At 46.8% G+C, this 19,170-nt stretch overlaps 1 protein-coding gene across 4 annotated transcripts in view; it reads right to left on the bottom strand.

The window, feature by feature from the left end:
* LOC126511175 (carboxyl-terminal PDZ ligand of neuronal nitric oxide synthase protein-like) overlaps positions 1 to 19,170 on the bottom strand; it is a 276,647-nt gene that overhangs the window by 78,197 nt on the left and 179,280 nt on the right. For all 4 annotated transcript variants that reach the window (XM_050158183.1, XM_050158184.1, XM_050158185.1 and 1 more), the window contains one exon: positions 11,984 to 12,076. In XM_050158183.1, the coding sequence (XP_050014140.1) occupies positions 11,984 to 12,076 (93 nt within the window). The remainder of the gene's footprint in view (positions 1 to 11,983; positions 12,077 to 19,170) is intronic.

The following is a 19,170-nucleotide window of genomic DNA, read 5'->3' as shown; positions in this document are numbered from 1 at the left end:
CCTCCCCGCCACCGCCTCCCCTTTCCCTCCCCCTCCCCCAATCAAGTCTCCCTTCCTCTTCAGCCCTAAGAGCAATCAGGGTTCCCTGCCCTGTGGGAAGTCCAAGGACCACCCACCTCCATCCAGGTCTAGTAAGGTGAGCATCCAAACTGCCTAGGCTCCAACAAAGCCAGTATGTGCAGTAGGATCAAAAACCCATTGCCACTGTTCTTGAGTTCTCAGTAGTCCTCATTATCCGCTATGATGAACATTAAATTAAGCCATGTCTGTAGTCATGATCTATTCTGCCTGACCTTTCAACTCAACCAGCAATATTTATAAAGCATCGACTATTCGCTGCCGAGGCCTTCTGGTGAGCTCATTTCAACTGTCAATTTTTTTGTTTCTAAGATTTCTATTTAATTCTAATTAGTGCTAATTTCTTATGTATCTACTTTGTACTTTTTTATTTGTTCAAAGACAGGAGCTAGACATGGTGACACTTAAACAAACTGAGGCAGGAGGATCACTGACCCCGGGAGTTAAAGAGCAACCTGGGTAATATGCTAAGGCTTGTTCTCAAAATTAAAATAGAAACAAGAGTCTCTGTGGCTGCTCTAAGAGCATTTTTATGACTACTCTGTTAGAGTCTTTGTCAGGTAGCTTTACCGAAGTGTTTTGTGCTTGCCTTCCATGTATCCTTCACCTGATACAGCATGCATCCTCATTACTGCTGGGCATTGGTGGGGGTCCAGGAGCTTGCGGGCCTTCACTGACATCACACAGGGAATAAGGTGAGAAGGTGGGAGGAGACATTACCATCTGGCCAGGATATAGAAGGCTTTCAGCTTTCTCTGATGGGGTAGGGTTCCTGACTCTAGCCCAGCAGTGGGGAAGTCAGGATTCTACTTAGCCGGGTTGGCCTCACTGGGGATTTAGAGAACAACTATTTTCTAAGCATTTGCCTGGGAGAGCAGTTATGCTCAACTGTGTTCTACCTGGCCAAGGTGATCTTTTCCTTCTCCTTTGGCCAGAGAGCAGGCTGCATGTGCTCCCATGGCCTAACCGGGTTGTCAGCTTTAACTATGAGTCTGGGATAGACGAGGCATAAAGAAACTTCAGCCCACAATCCTTTAATTCCTGGTATCCACGGTCCAAGCCCCAGTAATGGCAGATGGTTTCTGTGACCCACATATATTTCTACTCAAAGTGGCTGTGATATTGAGACCGAATCAGAACCTGGATTACGTTTCTGGCCTGCCCAGTCTGCTCCTCCAATTCAAAGTTAACCCTGGGAGGACTCATCTTTGCAACTCTAAAGAACGCAACTAACCTCACCATTAAAAGGAAAGAGTAGAGAGGCAAACCAATGCCAAGCAGCTCTTTCCCTTTTTTGGCATTCCTGGACAGGAGAATGGCAAGCCAGGCTCCAGGCATCTTGTATGAGTTTCACGGGAATCAACCAATACTGGCAGAGTCTATTGAAGCCAGAAATTAATTTTAGGAGCAATTCCTGCATCCACAGAGCACATCCTTAGAAGGAAGGAAAACTCTCAGCAATACATTCACCCAATTATTGTCCTTTTCTGAAAAATCCCATTAAAACTTTCTCCTCTTCATTAAAAACCTTGCAATAAGCCTTGGGCGAATCCAATAAATCTATGAGGAGAGAAAGAAATGAACACAGTAACTCAAAAGGTTTAGGGGAAGGGTAGCCTCTCAGTTAAGGCACTGTGGAGATGTGTGGAGCTTCCCCTGGGTTGAGCTGATTACCCAAGAATTTAAGGCAAACAGGAATTTTGCTTTTTGTTTTTTCTTTAAACCCAGAATCTTCCATGTGCCAGTGATACTCCAAAAGTATCAGGATGGGAAGGTCTGCAGCCCTCAGCATTGTCACACACCTGGTACTCTTCCTGCCCACCTTATCCACAGAGCTCACCAGAGTAAGGTGTGGCTCCCAGTTTGCAGCCTCTTCAGGACAAGAACGCAGTCTTCCTGGTTCTTAGAACAATGTTGGCCCCACTGCTGGGGATAATTTAGACACCATGCAGTGCTGGGAACAGCTCAATCCAGGGGAAGCTCCACACATCTCCACAGTGCCTTAACTGAAGACCATGGTGGGCTTCTGTTTCTGCAGCACAGCGGACGGAACCCAGAGACTCCCGCAGCACCTTGCCACTGAGCTATGTAGACCCCAGCTTAACTGAAGGGCTGTTAGATTCTCCTTAGTCGGAAATAATTTCTCATCTCCTCTATTTCACAAGCGTTTGAAAGACAAATAGACGACAACACAAACAAGCCACCCCTTCTCACTTTTCCAGATGGAAACACATTTTTCATGGAAAAGTAGCAAATAATAATAATAATAACGGGAGAATGAAATAGGAAGAAAGACTAATAACTGATCTCACATATCTCCAAGCTGTATCCAAAGCCAGCCTCCTCTTCTTCTCCCCTCCCCTCCCTTTCTCCTTACATAAATGCTTGAAAATAGGCCTTCAATTCTTGGTAGCTGTGAGGACATTTTTAGTTTTGCTACTCTCCATCCTGGCTCAGCTGTAGTCTCCGAGACAGGCAGGAAATGAAGACGTTCCCAGTCTGGAGTAGAATGGAAGGATAGAGCAGGGGTCCAGGCCTCTAAACCTCCAGCAGCACCCCTCTGGGTGCCCTCTGGGGACAGGGTGTCCTTCCCAGCATGGGAGGAGCAGCAGGGCTACCTTCAGTCTCCTTCCACCCCAGACATGTCTCACACGGACCCTCTGGGAGTGCAAGCATTAACTGTAGAAGGGGTGGTGGGCAAATTAGCAAAGACTCCAGCAAGAAAACACTCACCTCCCACCAGCTCTGCAAATACAATATAATGGAATGAAGGCAAGCCACAAGTGTGGAGTTGGTTCCCGGTGAAACACAAATACTTAGCTTCCAGCCACACATTGTTCTGCAGCCCTAGGTGTAAGTCCCCTGCTTACCCCCAGGGCCCTAGGAGCCTTTTATGGGTGCTGTGAGCCCAAGTTTATTAGCCTGACCATCTCTCTAAACATGACTCCCCAGTTTCTTTTGTAAGTTCTTTATTATAGAGTCTTTTAAATGCTGATTATATTTATTTAATTCTTTTGAGACAGGGTTTTACTAATGTAGCCAAGGCTGGCCTGGAATTCACTATGTAGACCATGTTGGCCTTTAAACGCATAGTGATCTGCCTGCCTTCTTAGTGGTAGGATCAAAGGTGAGTACCACTGTAACCTGACTTGCACAGCAGTTTAAAAAGTCATTTGGAAGGTGTGGGCACAAGAGCATACTGAAATAAGATCCAGAGAGAATGTTGCTAACCTAGTGCCTAGCTGTACCTTGCAGGCCATCATTACAATCAAGCAGGGACCAAGCAAGGCTTGGCTGCTCCTAACCCAGTGCTGAGGAGGGAAAGCAGTCCTCCCAGGAATAGTAGGGAGTCTCTGAGGGATGGCCTGCCAGTCCGGAGGTTGCCCGGCAGTCCCATGGCTCTAACCAAGCAGCCCCACAGTCTGGCACTGATCAGCCTTTCCTGGCTGCTGCCCCTTTACCCTTAGGCCTTTGCCTGGCTCTAGTGTCTTCTCAGACGAACAGGGCAGGGCAGGAAGGACAAAGAGAGGGAGGGAACTCACCTTTACCTCTTTCAGTTTTTATTTTCAGATGTTTCCTAGTTCTTACGGGAGAAAAACCCATTGGGCGCTTTTTGCTTGTTAAAAAGTTTTTTAGATTTATTTATTTTGCATGTATGAATGTTTTGCCTACAGGTATGTATGTATCTATGTGTACCATATGCACGCCTAGTTACTGTGGAAGTCAGAAGAGGGTATCAGATCTCCTGGAAATGGAGCTACTGATGGTTGTGAGTCACCTAGTGGTTGGGAATGGAACCTGAGTCCTCTGTAAGAGCAACAAGTGCTCTTAACTGCTGAGCCATCTCTCCAATCACCGCCCCCTCCCCCCCACTGGTTTTTGTTTTGTTTTGAGGCAATATCTCTTGTAGCCTGGGCTAGCCTTGAACTTATACAGGGCTAAGGATGACCTTAAACTTCTAATCCTCTGTCCTCTGTCTCCAAAATATTAAGATGATAGGTCTGTAGGCCTACAGCTCGTTTGTATGATGCTCCATGCATGCTAGGCAAATACGTTACCGATGGAGCTGCACCTCCAGCCCCCACTGATCTACCTAAGCAGGGAATTTCTGCAGAACATTTCCATATTAAAATTGGCCTCCTGTTTTAAAGATGAACACAGAGGCTGTGAGGGCAAATGAGTTCCCGCTAAGGCCCCTTCATCCTGTTGTAAACAGCCAGCTTTATCTGCTGCAAAACCCTATTCTCTTTGTTAAGGTGATGAAATACAAATCTTTTCCTCTCCACTGCCAGGGAGGACTCCGCTTCCAGCAGAGAGAGTGGGGGTGAAGGGCCTGTGTGTGCTTCTCTGAGTCTGATAACGGGGTAGGCACATCCCGGATCCAGAACGTCATTCCTTTATGTTCCGAGTTCACGTCAAGTCCTCCATGGAAAGGCACAGACCTTTTGGCATTCCAAAAGCTTGCACTAGGAAATATTTTCTGAGATCCAGTTCACAGGTAGGACTAGTTAGACATGTGAGAGAGAGAATAGAATGAAGAATTAGCACAGTGTCCCTCTCTCCTTTTGAAAGTCAGGAATGTATATGGCACCTTCGTAGCCCTCCCATAAGAACCCAGAGGTAGTAAAGGAATGTGTACTGAAATTTATTTGCTGACCCTACTGGAGACCAGAGGCAGGCACATTCTAGCCTGAAGTTTGGTATTATTCACTCACCAGACAGCAACGGCAGCTTATTTTAAAATAAATACAAAAGGCCTAGCAAGGCTCTATAAACCATAGGCTGTATAAACTCAGCTTGACACATTCCCCTGCTTTCAGGTGAACAGTTACTAGCCGGAAAATAAAGCTGTCTTCCACGCACAGGGAAATCAATGGCTCCAGGATAGCGCATTTCAAAACTGAAGGGCTAATGAACCCCACACAGCACGTGCGATTTCTAATGTGATTATTTTAAAACTACTAGGAAATAAAGTCCTACAATCCGATAGGAAGACAAGGTTTGGGCTGCGAATTCACAATCTCTCCCTGTCACTATCTGGTGACTTCGCTCTCATCCGCTCATCCTCTGTGGCCACAGCTAAACTTGGGGTGGTGGTAATAAACCGGATCATTTTTGAATTTCTTCTAAACTCTGGTTCTGTAATTCTGAGGGCCTCCTTTCCTTACCCAGTGAGCTCAGAAAGAACTCTTTTGTTTCCATAGTAACACTATCACTTGGACAATACGGTAATTTCCTTGCGAGGTGGTGGCCTTGGTAACAGGAGTTAAATATTGGATTTTGTTGGGGATGCAGGTTAGTGGTAGAATGCTTGCCTGGCGTGTGTTAGGTCCCGAGTTCAAGCCTCAGGTCTGGAACAATAATAAGCAAGGGATGGGGGTGGGGCAGAGTATGAGAATGGTTTTCACATCCTGGGATACTCGAGGATGCAGAAAATCTGAGTGCACCACTCGCTAGAAAGCGTAGGTGCTCAGCAGTGTGCGCTATTATTAGCAGCCGCTCCCATCATCATCTTAGGGTGTAATTACTGCTGTCCCTCGTGCTCTCTCTCTCTCCACCTTCCAAAGCAGACGAGATAACAAGTTAGAGAGGACATGCTCCCTTCCCACGGGAGGCTCACACGCAGGTGGGGAAAGACATAAATTACTCTAATGTGGGATGGGTCCCTGGGTTCACCCTCCAGCACTCCAAAATACAACAAGACACCTTTAGTGCAGTTTTCCAAGAGCTGTAATGGCCTTATATGTAAATGCCATCAGAAGTAGTCAGTTTGGGGCTGGCAAGATAGTTCAGCAATAAAAGCATTTGCCACCAAGCCCTCCCTCCCTCACACACACACACACACACACACACACACACACACACACACACACACGCATGCACGCACGCGCGCATACGTAATAAAAATGATTTTAAGAAACAGTTAGTTTTGGGCTGAGACAATGGCCAAAGTCAAATATGCTATGGAGGCATAAGGAGCTGAATTTGGATTTTTAGTCAGATAACAGACAGACAGATGACAGAAAGGCAGATAACAGACTCTCTCACACACACATGTAATAAATTTTTAAAAAATGAAATAGCTATGTTAAGGCTGTGGAGATGGTTCAGGACAGTACCTGCTATACATAAGCATTAAGAACCTGAATTTGGATGCCCAGCACTCGTATAAAAGGCACTGAAAGCACCTGCCTATATATAACATTAGTACTGGGAGGGCAGAGGCAGGGGATCAGCCTAGCAGAACCTGTGAGTTCTAGGATTGGGGAGAAACCATACCTCAAAAATGAAGTGGAGAATGATGGAAGATACCCAACATTGACCTCTGCTCTCCACATATGTGTACGTACCTATGAAACATATACATACAACTAACCTCTCTCTCTCTCTCTCTCTCTCTCTCTCTCTCTCTCTCTCTCTCTCTCTCTCCCCTTTCTGTGTGTGTGTGCGCGCGCATGTGTGTATGTCCCAACTGTATGTGAGTCTCTCGTGTGAAGGGAGCATGTCTTCTCTAATATGTTATTTCATCTGCTTTGGAAGGTGGAAATAGAGCAAAATCAAAACAAAGTAAAAAAACCAACCCCCCACCCCCCACACACCTAATTCCTCTGTGCTTCCAGCCTATAGTTCCCAGAACATAGTGGATCCACGGTAAGAATTTGTTCATTAGAATGTTGAAGCCTTTCTAATCTGTCTCCTTAGGGGATTCCAACAGTCAGTGGTTTACAGAAGAAATCTGAAAACACGAAACTGAGCTGTTTAACAGAAAAATTCCTTGGACGAAGTTGAAGGTTAATCTCAGTCCGGATTCTACTCCCAGCAAATGGTGCCATAGTGTGGTTCTAGGATTATAATAAATGAGCATGATTAGCTACACAGAAAAGATAACTACTTGGGCCTCCTTGAACATTGAAAATGATGTTCTGATTGGAATACATCAAAGCAAAGGCAATTATCTTAGCAACTGAGCTTCTGAAACTAATTCAACTTAAGATTCATTATCTTAAGCTGGCACCAGTTCAGGGAGAGCACATTCCTAAATGCTTGTTAGCAAACCAAAAAGGTGGTTTTTACACAGCAATGGAATGACCATCTCATATCTGGCTATTGCCCTCACTAGTGGAATATGCATGAAGGCTTGTGCCATCTGAAAATCTACTACTAAACACAGATCTTTCTCTGATAGATGTGTGTGTGTGTGCGCGTGTGACATGCTTGCACACGTCAGTCCCAGGCGTGCCATTCCTCAGGAGTCATCCACCTTGGTTTTTGAGACAAGGTCTCTCCCTGTCCTGGAGCTCAACGAGGAGGCTACATCGGCTGCTGGCAAGTCCCAGAGATGCACCTGTCTCCATCTCCTTTGCTGGATTGGACCATGCTCAGCTTTATATGTGGTGAGCTGTGTATATGTGGCATGTATGCATGCATGTTTTGCATGTGCATGGGTGAATATGCATTCTATTTACATACCTGCACATGTAAAAGCCCAAAGTTGACCTCTGCAGCTGTCCTCCATCTATTGAGGCAGAGTCTTTCACTGAAACTATAGCTCACTGATTCCAGCTTGTCTAGTTAGCCAGGATCCCTGGTTCCATGTCCCAAGTGTTGGGGTTGCAAAGAGCCCACATGCCTGTCTGGACTTTACCCAGTGCTAGGGATCTTGCACTTCAACCTTTAATTACAGCAAGTTGGCCTACTGAGCCACCTCTCAAGGCTCTCTGCTCAGTTTCTTTATACTGGTTCTGGGGACTGAACTCAGGAACCTCCCTACTCCCTGCTCATTCCCTTAAAGGGACAGTGACAGAAAAGGAAAATGATGCTATGACCAAAAGCAACAGGCACTGGGTTTTGATCCTACTGCACATACTGGCTTTGTGGTAGCCTAGGCTGTATGGATGTTCACCTTACTAGACCTGGAAGGAGGTGGGAGGTCCTTGGACTCCCCACAGGGCAGGGAACCCAGTCTGCTCTTCGGGCTGATGAGAGAGGGGGAGTTGATTGGGGGAGGGGGAGGGATATGGGAGGCGGTGGCGGGGAAAAGACAGAAATCTTTAATAAATAATAATAATAATAGAAGATTTCACTGCTGGTTTCTTCTGGATTTAATGATGCAACCGCACGCAAATGACATCCATTCATACAGCTAGCCCACAGCCACAGGCAACAGAAACATTCTAGAAATGTCAGGCCATCCAGGGAAATGTTGATCTCACAAAGATAGTGATCATAAAGATCACTAGGCAGCAGGGGTCCCTTTAAAACATGTCTCTTCTGATGGGAAGAACTCCATCACTGATCAGTCATGGACAGATTGAAGACAAAGAGGCCGCCTGATGGCTGTTCTGCGAGGTGTGTGACCTCAGAGTATCCCTGGAAGACTGAAACTGGCTTCTGAGGTCTGCTTTCTCTGCAGCCAGGTAGGTGGACAGGGGCCTGAGCACATGCATGTGACCTGGATCTACATACAAGCATTAAAAAGCATGGCTCCATGGCTTGTGCTGAGATCTGAGTTGAAAAACTTACAATGGTCCTTGTCAAGCCATCTCTTCACTTCATAATTAAAAGGTGAAAATGAGCTGCTCAGAACATATGCCAGGAAGGGTGGAGCCAGGACCAGAACTAGGTCTTCTTGCTTCTGCTGCGGGCTCCTTTCAGCGTGGCACACCGACCCAGTGAAAACCAACATGCTTCTTGCAGGAGGGAGGACCAGTCAACATCTTACAACCAAGTTACTGAGTACGAGGCAGGAGCGCCAGGCTGAACTTAAGCTGTGCTGCTCTGCCCAGGGTTAGGGGGCAAGAGGGCCAGGCCTTAGCCATGGTGGCCTTAACTCCTGGCACTTGCTGACTGCTCCAATTCCTTGTAGAAACTGAACAGTTACACTGTGGCATGTCACGCCCTTCTCAGCCCTATGCGAGGGAGAAAGAGAGTGTGTGTGCCTGACTTTGGTGGCAGCACTCTCAGCTAGGGCGACTGTCGTGTGGGAAGCAGACGACAAAAAGGCTGATTGCTGCTAGTGCACATTCATCTGCCAGAGGCGGCAGAATATGCACACAGTGATTAAAGGCATTATCCACAGCACAGCTCGGGCCCTGAAATGGACACCGGGCGTGGGTGGAGGAAATAAGACAGGAGGCTCCTCTTTCCCAAGCTGGCATGGGAAGAATCAGATCTAGGACTGACCTGCTACCCTGCCTCCTTCCTGGGGCAGGAGGGCAAACGCTACAGATTACCAAGCATGCAGTTTCAGAGTGAGTCACGAGTCCCCAGGACTCCCTCAGGGACATGCTGCCCTAGCTTAGCTTTCATGTACTTAGGGAAAGAGGGGGTGGCTTCTCTCCCAGGTAACACCCCGGCATTCCGCTGCCCTTGTCGGTGTGTGATCTAGCCTGTCTCCCAAGACATGATGGAGATGGCACCACACATGGTACCTGATACAAGGGGGAGCCCTGAGTGGACTGGGAAATAAGACCATCCTGTAAGGACAAGACCTGAAGCTACTCCATAGTGGACGGGAACAGGGATATACTAAGTTATCTAAAGCGGACACAATAGCTCCCAGGGGCCTAAACTAGAAGTAATATGCACAAGGAGGGTGGGGTGGAGATTTTAGGAGTGTTAGCCGTAGATGAACAGAAGTCAGACAGTCATGCAGAGAAGCTCTGTCCAGGACTAACTAGGTCATTCTGAACATCCAGTGGACCCAACACTCCTAGAGGAGAATAGGCAGAGCAGGCCTGCCTCTGTGTCCACCCAGCAGCCCTGCACTAAATTGCCTCCTCATGTGCTTTGCCTCAGATTGGTAGGATAACCTCTGATCCAGGAGACAATTCTACTTCAGAGTGGATTAAGAAACTGTTAGCCCAGTTTATTTATATGTCTTCTGCCTTGAGCTTGTCATGTGACTTAGCGTCCCGGGGATCATAGTTTCAAAACTGTAAGTCTGGATAATATTTCAGGCCAGAGGAATAAGTTTATTATGCATTTTTTCTCCTTTTTAATTTTTTGACAATTTTTTACATGTGTACAATGTATTGTGATTATATTTGCCCCCATTACCTGCTCTTGTTTCCTTCCCATTCCTGCTGACCCCCTCCTCCTCCCTAACTAGTCCCCCTGCTGCTGACCCCTCCTCCCTAACTAGTCCCCCTGCTGCTGACCCCTCCTCCTCCCTAACTAGTCTCCCTCCTGCTGACCCCTCCTCCCTAACTAGTCTCCCTCCTGCTGACCCCCTCCTCCTCTCTTACTACTCTTCCCTGCTGCTGACCCCCTCCTCTTCCCTAACTAGTCTCCCTGCTGCTGGCCCCTCCTCCCTAACTAGTCTCCCTGCTGCTGACCCCCTCCTCTTCCTTAACTAGTCTCCCTGCTGCTGACCCCTCCTCCCTAACTAGTCTTCCTCCTACAGTCACGTCCTGTTGTTTCTTTGTGTAGACCATGTGCAGGCCGCCGCAGCTGCAGTGTGCTCATGGTTCCCATACCTCCGGCATATCCAGAGGGCAGATTTCGGAGCACTCTTCCCCATCTTGGTCTCCTATCATCTTCCCGCCCCTCTACAATGCTCCCTGGATTTTGAAGTTTGAAAGAGTAATAACTCAGCCCCTGGCAAGGGACAGGGAGAGTCTGTGAAGAGATCACCAGCCAATGACACGGCCACAGTGACTGGTGAAGGGCTGTGTAACAACGGGTGTGAAAACATCCTGTCACCTGGATAAGCGCTCACAAATGACTTTATCAGTGGAGGATGCTGAGCCACCAGTTCCCCTCATGTTAAGACCCGAGGACAGCAATCTAACACACATGATAGAAACCAGTCTCCCTGGACCAGGATCGTGGGTTGGACTGGTTCTGCCAACTCTGAAAAGGTCTTCCTCAAGTTATAAGGTCTTTCTTCACTTATTTCAATCCCAGAGACTTAAGAGGCATCTACGTGCTTCATCATCTCTCTTAGTCAAGAACTTCCCAGAAGAAGACACTTCAGGTCTCCCCCATGGCTATGTGCAGTGTGCAGACCTGTGTGGATAGGGAGAAGGCACTGCCCAGAGGCAGCAGCGGCTGTGAAAGAAGGCCACAGGTCACACAGAGTGGGGGCTGCAGGACACTTGGGGTGGGGTTGAGCGGTCCAAGTGGCTGCCTCCTCTCTTGTGTCCCTCCCCCCCCCCCACCCCTGAAGCTTGTTACTAATTTCAGGTTGACAATCTCTATCCCAAACATTTAACACTAGCAAGTTTCACATTTCAGAGGACTGGGGGAGGGGATGCTATTCAGGAATGCTTGTATAGACTTGACCAGTCTGGAAATCTGAATTTGAAATGGCCCAGGATCAGAAACGTTCGCAGTACTGACACGATGCCCCAGCAATTTCAAATTTTGAAACATTTTGGATTTGAGTTGAGCAATGCTCCGTGTGTGTCACTTAATGTGGAAGCATTTCCCATTATGGGACACAGATAAACCAGGTGTGAGAATATACCTGTCAGCTCAGTGCTCAGGAGGCCAAGACAGGAGGAATGCAAATTCAAGTTCAGTCTAGGTTACATAATGAGACTCTGTCTACACACACAGGCACACACACACACAGGCACACACACTCGTACACAGGCACACACACACATGCACACATGTATGCATGCACGTGCACACACACACACACATATCTCAAGGGTAAAGGTATTCAAATGGAGGAGAGACTTTGAACATGAGGTTGCTGGGAAATGACCCACAGGCTATGAGTTACTGAGACTCATTCTGAGCAACAGGCCCACTGGGTCACAGGCCTCTGCCTCACTATGCTCCAGCTGTGGGTTAGCAACATTACTGCTGGACAAAGCAGAGGCCATGGGTAATGTTCTAGAAGGAAACGATGGCCCATGCCTTGCTTGCCAGTGTCCGGTCCAGAGTCACTCACCTTTTTCTTCTTCTTCAGAATCACTTTCACACCATCCACGGAGACCATGATGCTCACTTTCTTCTTCTTGATGTTCTTGGCTTTAAACTCATACTGCAAAGAGAACAGAGAAATGGATTCTGATTAGACCAGCCATTCTGCAGCACCACAGCTGGCCACCAGCCTGGCAGCAGGGGCTGCAATGCTGTGCAGTCCCTAACAAGCACCTCTGGGGATGAACAAGCATGTGGACAACTCCAGAGAAGACTCTGGGGGAAGGAACCTCCAGGTTAGAACAGGGACCCAAGTAGTCATTAGCTCAGCTCCCGCTTGGCCATCACCTAGGACCATGTCAGCAGACCCAAACATCCTCAGATGGAACTAAGCCATTCCATGAGATACAAATACAGCCTGCCTTGAAAGTCTCCCCTACACACCAAAACCTTCTCTACATAATTCACCCTGCCGTGTACTGACTCACTGTCAGGCAAGTACTCCTGTGTCTAACCAAATGCTAGTGGCACATCACTCCACCCCCAGGGAAGATTAAGGGCTGGAACCAGCCTTCTTCACACCAGGCTTTTTGCATAAGAAAAAATGTGAATTCTAAGCTATTCTCCATGAGTTCCACCTCCAAAGTCCTTTACCTGTGGGTCAGTCTCCAAACCTACCCACAGTTTAATCCATCTGAACATTGTCAAGATAGGGGGGTGCGGGAGGAGCTAGACCAATGATACTCATACAGTTTGCATTGGAAGATGGGGGGGGGGAGGAGCTAGATCAATGATATTCATACAGTTTGCATTGGAAGATAGTGGGGTGGGGGAGGAGCTAGACCAATGATGCTCATACAGTTTGCATTGGAAGATGGGGGGGGGGAAGCTAGATCAATGATACTCATACAGTTTGCACTGGAAGATGGGGGAGGGAGCTAGACCAATGATACTCATACGGCTTGCGTTGCCTCCACCTCCGTGTTTTCAGCTCGCATCTGAAGTCCTGAACAGAACGTTGCGTCAGTCTGCCTCGCTGCAGAACACCCACTCAGACTACACCCCAAGTCTTTCCATGAAATTTCCCCAATCACAGCCATTTTTTATGCCTGTACAGATGTTTATTGCTGGCGGTCCAATTCATCATTTTCCTCAATGAACTTCATTCTGAGTACTCCTCACATTTAGCAAAGCCATTTTCAAGAGGCTTGATGAGCCATGCCCGTAGTTCTAGCATTCGAGAGGCTGGCAAGGGAGGGTTGGCATGAGTTTGTGGCCAGAGTGGTTTACATAGTGAGCTCCCGGCGACATAATGAGACCTTGTCTCAAAAATACAAAACAACAAGAAAACAAAAAGCACTTTCATTTGGTCTCCATTTTAGTGTCGCCACATTAAAAAAATATCTGGAAAGCTCTCAAACATGTATGATACAGACTAAAATAATCAATTGCTTCAGACACAGAGCCAAGACCTCCAGCTACGCCACCGTCCAGTCCCGGCTAAAGGCACCCAGTTCCTCACTTGGCTCCTGAAACTCCACTATTTTGAAATGAGTATGCTGCTAGGAATCTCAGGAATCCGTCCCAATAGAAGGAAGAAAACACATTGATAACCTTACCAGAGGCCATAGCCTGACTTCCCTAGCCACACCCTTCAAGAAGCAGACCTCAAGAGATGCCAAGCTGGTGATGTAGTCCATCTGGAAGAGTGCTTGCCTGCCGTGTGGAAGGTATGGTGGTACACACCTGTAATTCCAGCACTTGGGAAGTGGAGGCAGGGGGAGCAGAGGCCAAGGGCCATCCTGGGCTAGATAGCAAGCTGAAGTTAGACTGGGTTTGAGGTGTAAAGGCACTTGCCAAGCAAAGCTGCTGATGTGAGTTCCATCCCTGGAACCCACATAAAAGTGGAAGGAGAGGACTGATTCCATGAAGTTGTCCTCTGAGCTCTGTATACATGTAAACACACAAATAATAAACAGAAGTAAACAAGCAAGCACATAGTTCCCTATTGCCCATAGTCTGTCCCTTACACCAAGATTGTTTTTATTCTAAGTCATTTTATTTTATAAGAATTCCAAGAGCCATAACATACATGTAAAAGTACATCTAAAATATGGACTGTTTGCTCATTTATTCAGGCCAGTAATAGAAAGACGATAGAGTAGGAATTGTGGCATAAGAAACAAAACCAAAACAAATGCGGCACCCTCCATTAGCGCCTAGACCATTCCCTCTGAATACAGGAGGAAGGGAGAGAGAAAGGAGGGAGATTTGGTAGCAAAAGACAATAAAGATTTCACAAGGAATCACCCTTGTCACTGGCCAACGCCATTAAGTAGCATTGCAGTTTAGAGCCCCTATGTTTGGGGAAGAAGCCAAGTATCGTCAATAATAAAAATAAATTACATCCATTTTTTGACTTGGGTTGAAGCTGAACTAAAATATAAAGCAAATATTTGGGATTCCATTTTTTTTCCAGAAATCTGATTCACCGCTATGCAAATAATCTGACATTTCAAAAATGTATTTTCAGTAACATTTGAACCACCAAGAATTTGCTAATCCTCCTGTTCTGCTTACAGTGCTCATACCTCTTGCCTACCTGCTTCCTAGAGACAAGGACACAGCCTAACAGAGGTCGTAGATCCTTCTTTCTATTCTCAGCACATGCTGTTGGTCACAGCTGAATAATCTCTAGGTGTCAATACCATATATCTCTCAGTCTGGTGGCCACACACACCCCCCCAGCCTCAATCACAGTACCCTGCCAAAGAAACATCTTATCATGGGGGCCTGGAAGAAGGGCAAATCCAGGTAACAATTACAAAGAAAACAGCGAAAGTCTTCCTCAGCCAGAATACAAAGCTAATGGAGAATTAAAGGGAAGAGGAGGGTGGTGTGTATGGAAAGGTGGGGGAACAGGAGTCTGGCTTGGGATGGGAGCTCAGCATCACATCACAGTGCCCTCTAGCTGTGCAGCACCCGCACCCCTGGTGGACAGAACCGGAACTGCTTAGCAGGCACCTGGGGAATGACTCCAACTCAGTTTGTCCCTGGACTGCAGCTGAGTTCCGTTCAGCTGCGGTCTAGATGAACTAACATGACCTTGGGTGAGAAATGAGTCGTGGCAATCTGCAATACAGCTGACTTTGGACTTATGCCGACCAGGAGAGGGGAACCTGCCCTAGTTCCTGACCACACCTTCCTTTACCTCCGCTTACTCGAACTTGAATAAACACACCTTCCAGCTGCACCCCTTTCTGAACAGGCCTTCAAAGTGTAGGCTGCTCCTGCAGTCACACACATGCTCAAGAGGCATGCCACTAAACTCTGGCAGAAGTTACGGGCACAAGTGTCTGGAAAGAGCCAGTGAAGGGCAAACCATGGCCCAGGCAGGACAGTCTCAACTGCTTTTCTGTCTTTGGTTTCTTCAAGGATGCCCCTTTCACATTTTCCTATATATTTTCCCTTTCCCCCTTTATAGCAACAAAATTAAAGCAGATCCATCAATACCTGCTTCTGCTAGGTACTGTGCCATCTCTTCTACCCTCAATTTTACTGTATGTGGGTGTGTATGGAAGGGGGTGGGTGCCCGTATGCATGCATGTGAAGACCATTAGTCAACCTCAGGTACCATCTCTCAGGAAAGAACTGCCTTGGTTTTTAGATAATGCCTCCCAGGTAGCTAGACTGGACTGGTTGGCCAGAGAACCACAGGGATCTGCCTTGCTCCATGTCCAAAGTGCTGCGCTTACAAGCACATACCACCATGCTTTTTTTTTTTTTTTTTTTTTTTTTTTTTTTTTGAGGATCAAAGCCTGGTCCTGAAGCTTTCAAGGCACTTTACTGATTGAGTATCTCTCCATCCACAGCCCCAATTTTAGATAATTAATTGCCTACTAAGCCAAACACAGGTGCCTCCTATTTCAAGACGAATCTTGTAATTGACTACATCTCTTTCCTATTTGGTCCACTTCTCTGCTGGATTCACTTTGGGATCAAACATCATGATTCACCGCCTAAGCCTAGAAAGATGTCCCCAGCTAGTTCCTTGTGATTCTGAATCTTACCTGTATTTTTACAGGTAGAATGGGGTATGGTTGGTGCACGCCTCTAATCTGAGCACTTGGGAGGTGGGGCAGGCCGATTTCTATGAGTTTTATGTCATCCTGGTCTACATACACAGTTACAGGCCAGCCAGGGTTACATAATGAGGCCCTGTCTCAAAGACAATCAAAACAGAACAGAACAATAATAAAAGAAAAAAAAAGGCAAAACCCTCCACAAAATCTGGGGTCACTGAAATGACTCAGTGGGTAGGGTACTTGCCACCACGCCCGGTGACATGAGTTCAATTCCCAGAACTCACATGGTGGAAGAAGAGAATAGACTACTTCAAATTATCCTCTAACCTCTTCACGAGCTCTGTGTCATACACACACACACACACACACACACACACAAAACAACAACAAAATCAAAATCACAAAATGGAACTAAACTTTCAACTGGAAGCACTTTCTGTCTCTATCACCATGCACACGCAGGGCTCTTATAGGTCCGTGGCTGCAACGATTACCAAAAAAGTGAGACACTATTTTCTCCCAGAACTCAGTGACATTGTCAACACAGGTGCCTCTTCTAACAGCTGGCAGAATGCTCTGGAGGGCTTCAAGTTGAAAAGGAACGAGAGACGCAGGACGCAGGTCTCTAGGTCCCATCACACACAACTGCCGGCACTGCCTTCATGCTGCCTGCAAAGGCTCCGAGCGCCATCACACTCTGCGTTAGACCACCTGCCTCCTGATGTCCCGACCACTTTCCACCTGCAGAACTGGAATGGAGCTGCAACTCTTCTGGGAACTCCGGACATAAAAGCAAAATGCAGAAATACATTTGCCATTAAGCCATTTCTTTTCAGGGTAATTACCCTGCACTTGGACAACCATGCTTTCATGCTCATTATGGGGAGAAGGAAGGGAAGGGGCCTCCAGAAAGAAGTCCTCCCTTTTACTGGCTGTTGTTGCTCTGAGGTAGAGTGCTGTTGGGTAAGCGGGCTCAGGAGGAAGCATCTGTGTCCCTCGGGACAAGAATCTTATCTGCTCAGGAGTTTCCAGGGGCTGAAGAACAAATAGAATTGCTGGCGCTACCACTGTGGATCAGGCCAGCAGCAGAGTGTATGCCAAGAGGCCTGGCCCTCCATCCACTGTGGCCAGACTCTTTTGATACATTCACTTTGCTGGCCACATTAAACTAGAGGACTCAACATTTGAGGGAACAAAACAATACAAAGTCCTGGAACACCAACCCCTTGGATTGTCAAAGGGAAACTATGTGAGGTCCATAAAAAGTGTTGGGATCTTGTATTGGAATGAAGGCCATGGAACTCGGTGTGCTGTGCCCGTCAGTGAGGCCCAGGAAAGGGGAGGCTGGCTAGGGGATGCCAAAGGAGTCAGGAGGACGCACTTGAGAAGTGACATGAACAAGAGGATTGGCTAGAAGCCAAAGTTGCATCCAGACCAGCACTTGGGAGGCAGAGGCAGGTGGATCTCTGTGAGTTTGAGGCCATTCTGGTCTACAGAGTGAGTTGCAGGACAGCCAAGACTACTGAGAAAAAAAAGAATGCAACACATTTTTCCACCATTAAAACAAATGTTTCACAGTATAAACAAATGTAACACATCTTAAAATAATATTCCACAACAATATGACTCAGTCAAACCCAATGAGGAGGGCAATGAGCTTCTGTTGTCTAGGGTACCCAGCTTCTCTCAGTTCCAGCTCCTGTACGTATGAAATAAGAACTTGAGAGACAAAGGCCCTAAAGCAACGGTCCTGACACTGCTGTACCATTCAGTGGCCTGTGAGGTTTAGTTATAAGAAATCTCAGAACCACCATTAAGACCTAGAACAGAGCAGATGCCAGATCTCATCTGTAGAGTCTATGAGGATTCCTGAGGAATTAATGTTTCCTCCATCAGCTTCAATACTCTAGCCATAGGCAGATGACAAAAAACTATTCCATTGGATTGAACTTTGGGCTCAGTCACTACGAGGCCTTGATTCGACATTTGAAAGATTGACTGGTTTTGATGTAGCGGGGTTTCTAATGGTCTAATGAAACATTACAAATTTTATTAGTTTAAGAGAACAAAACTGGATCTAAATAATAATCCATATAATCTGCAAACTCCTTTAAAGAATGTTAACAGAAAGGCTATCTTTAAGAGGATATTTATCAGCCCAGCATGGTGGCACAAACCGTTAATCTCACCACTGGAGAGGTAGAGGCAGGAGGATCTCTATGAGTTCGAGGCCAGCCTGGACTACAGAACTAGTTCTAGGACAGCCAGGGCTACACAGAGAAACTCTGTCTCAAAAAACAAAACCAAAATACGTATTGTTCTCATGACACATGGAACTGCAGCTCTATTCAGGTTCAGCTCTGTCAACCGAGGAGATCTGGAGTTAAGTTTTAAACTAGATATTGCAAATAAACATCCATATCCCCACAACAACAGACAGCACAAAAGATGCCAGACCTAATCTCAGTGATGCTCATCCAGGGGATCTGGTGGAAAGGCCAATGTTGCTTTTCTTGTTGTTTTTAATGCGAATGGTGGTAAGGCAGGAGGATCCAGTCACGTTGTCTAAAGGACACAGGTTTCCTCTGTAAGTATACCTGACAGGGTTATATAGTGAATGAATGTAAATAAGGTTTCTCTCTTGTTAGAGCTTCAAGTGATGAAAGCTGTCAGGCACAGACTGATCGATCGAATACTGATGCACTGTTCTTCCATGTCTGGCCAACAGACAGCAGACCCAGGTAACTGCCTCATACAGAAAGAGACGGTGAACAGATCTGAAACTTTGCTGTTATCTTCTCGGTTCCCAAGTCAAAGACTGTAAAAGAGACTTTTGTCATTTCTAAAGGCCCCTGGGCCCATGACAATCACAACTTCAGACCCACTATTTTCACAGAACCCATGATCTAGGCTGATTACAAACTCTGATTGCCCCGGATAGTGGCACATAACTATAACCCGAACACTTGGAGGGCCGAGAGAGGAGGATCACAAGTACAAGGCCATCTTGGGTAACACGGCACATTTAAACAGGCTTGAGTGTAATAGGAAGACTTTGTCTCAAAAACACAAGGGCCAAGAAGCTGGGTGTGGTGGTGCACAGCTGTGGTGCCAGCAGTTGGGAAGCAGA

The sequence above is a fragment of the Alexandromys fortis genome, unplaced genomic scaffold (assembly GCF_014885135.2).
Source record: "Alexandromys fortis isolate MF-2015 unplaced genomic scaffold, M_Fortis_MF-2015_v1.1 scaffold_106, whole genome shotgun sequence".
NCBI classification, from domain to species: domain Eukaryota; kingdom Metazoa; phylum Chordata; class Mammalia; order Rodentia; family Cricetidae; genus Alexandromys; species Alexandromys fortis.
This window is presented reverse-complemented; position numbering and strand designations above follow the sequence as displayed.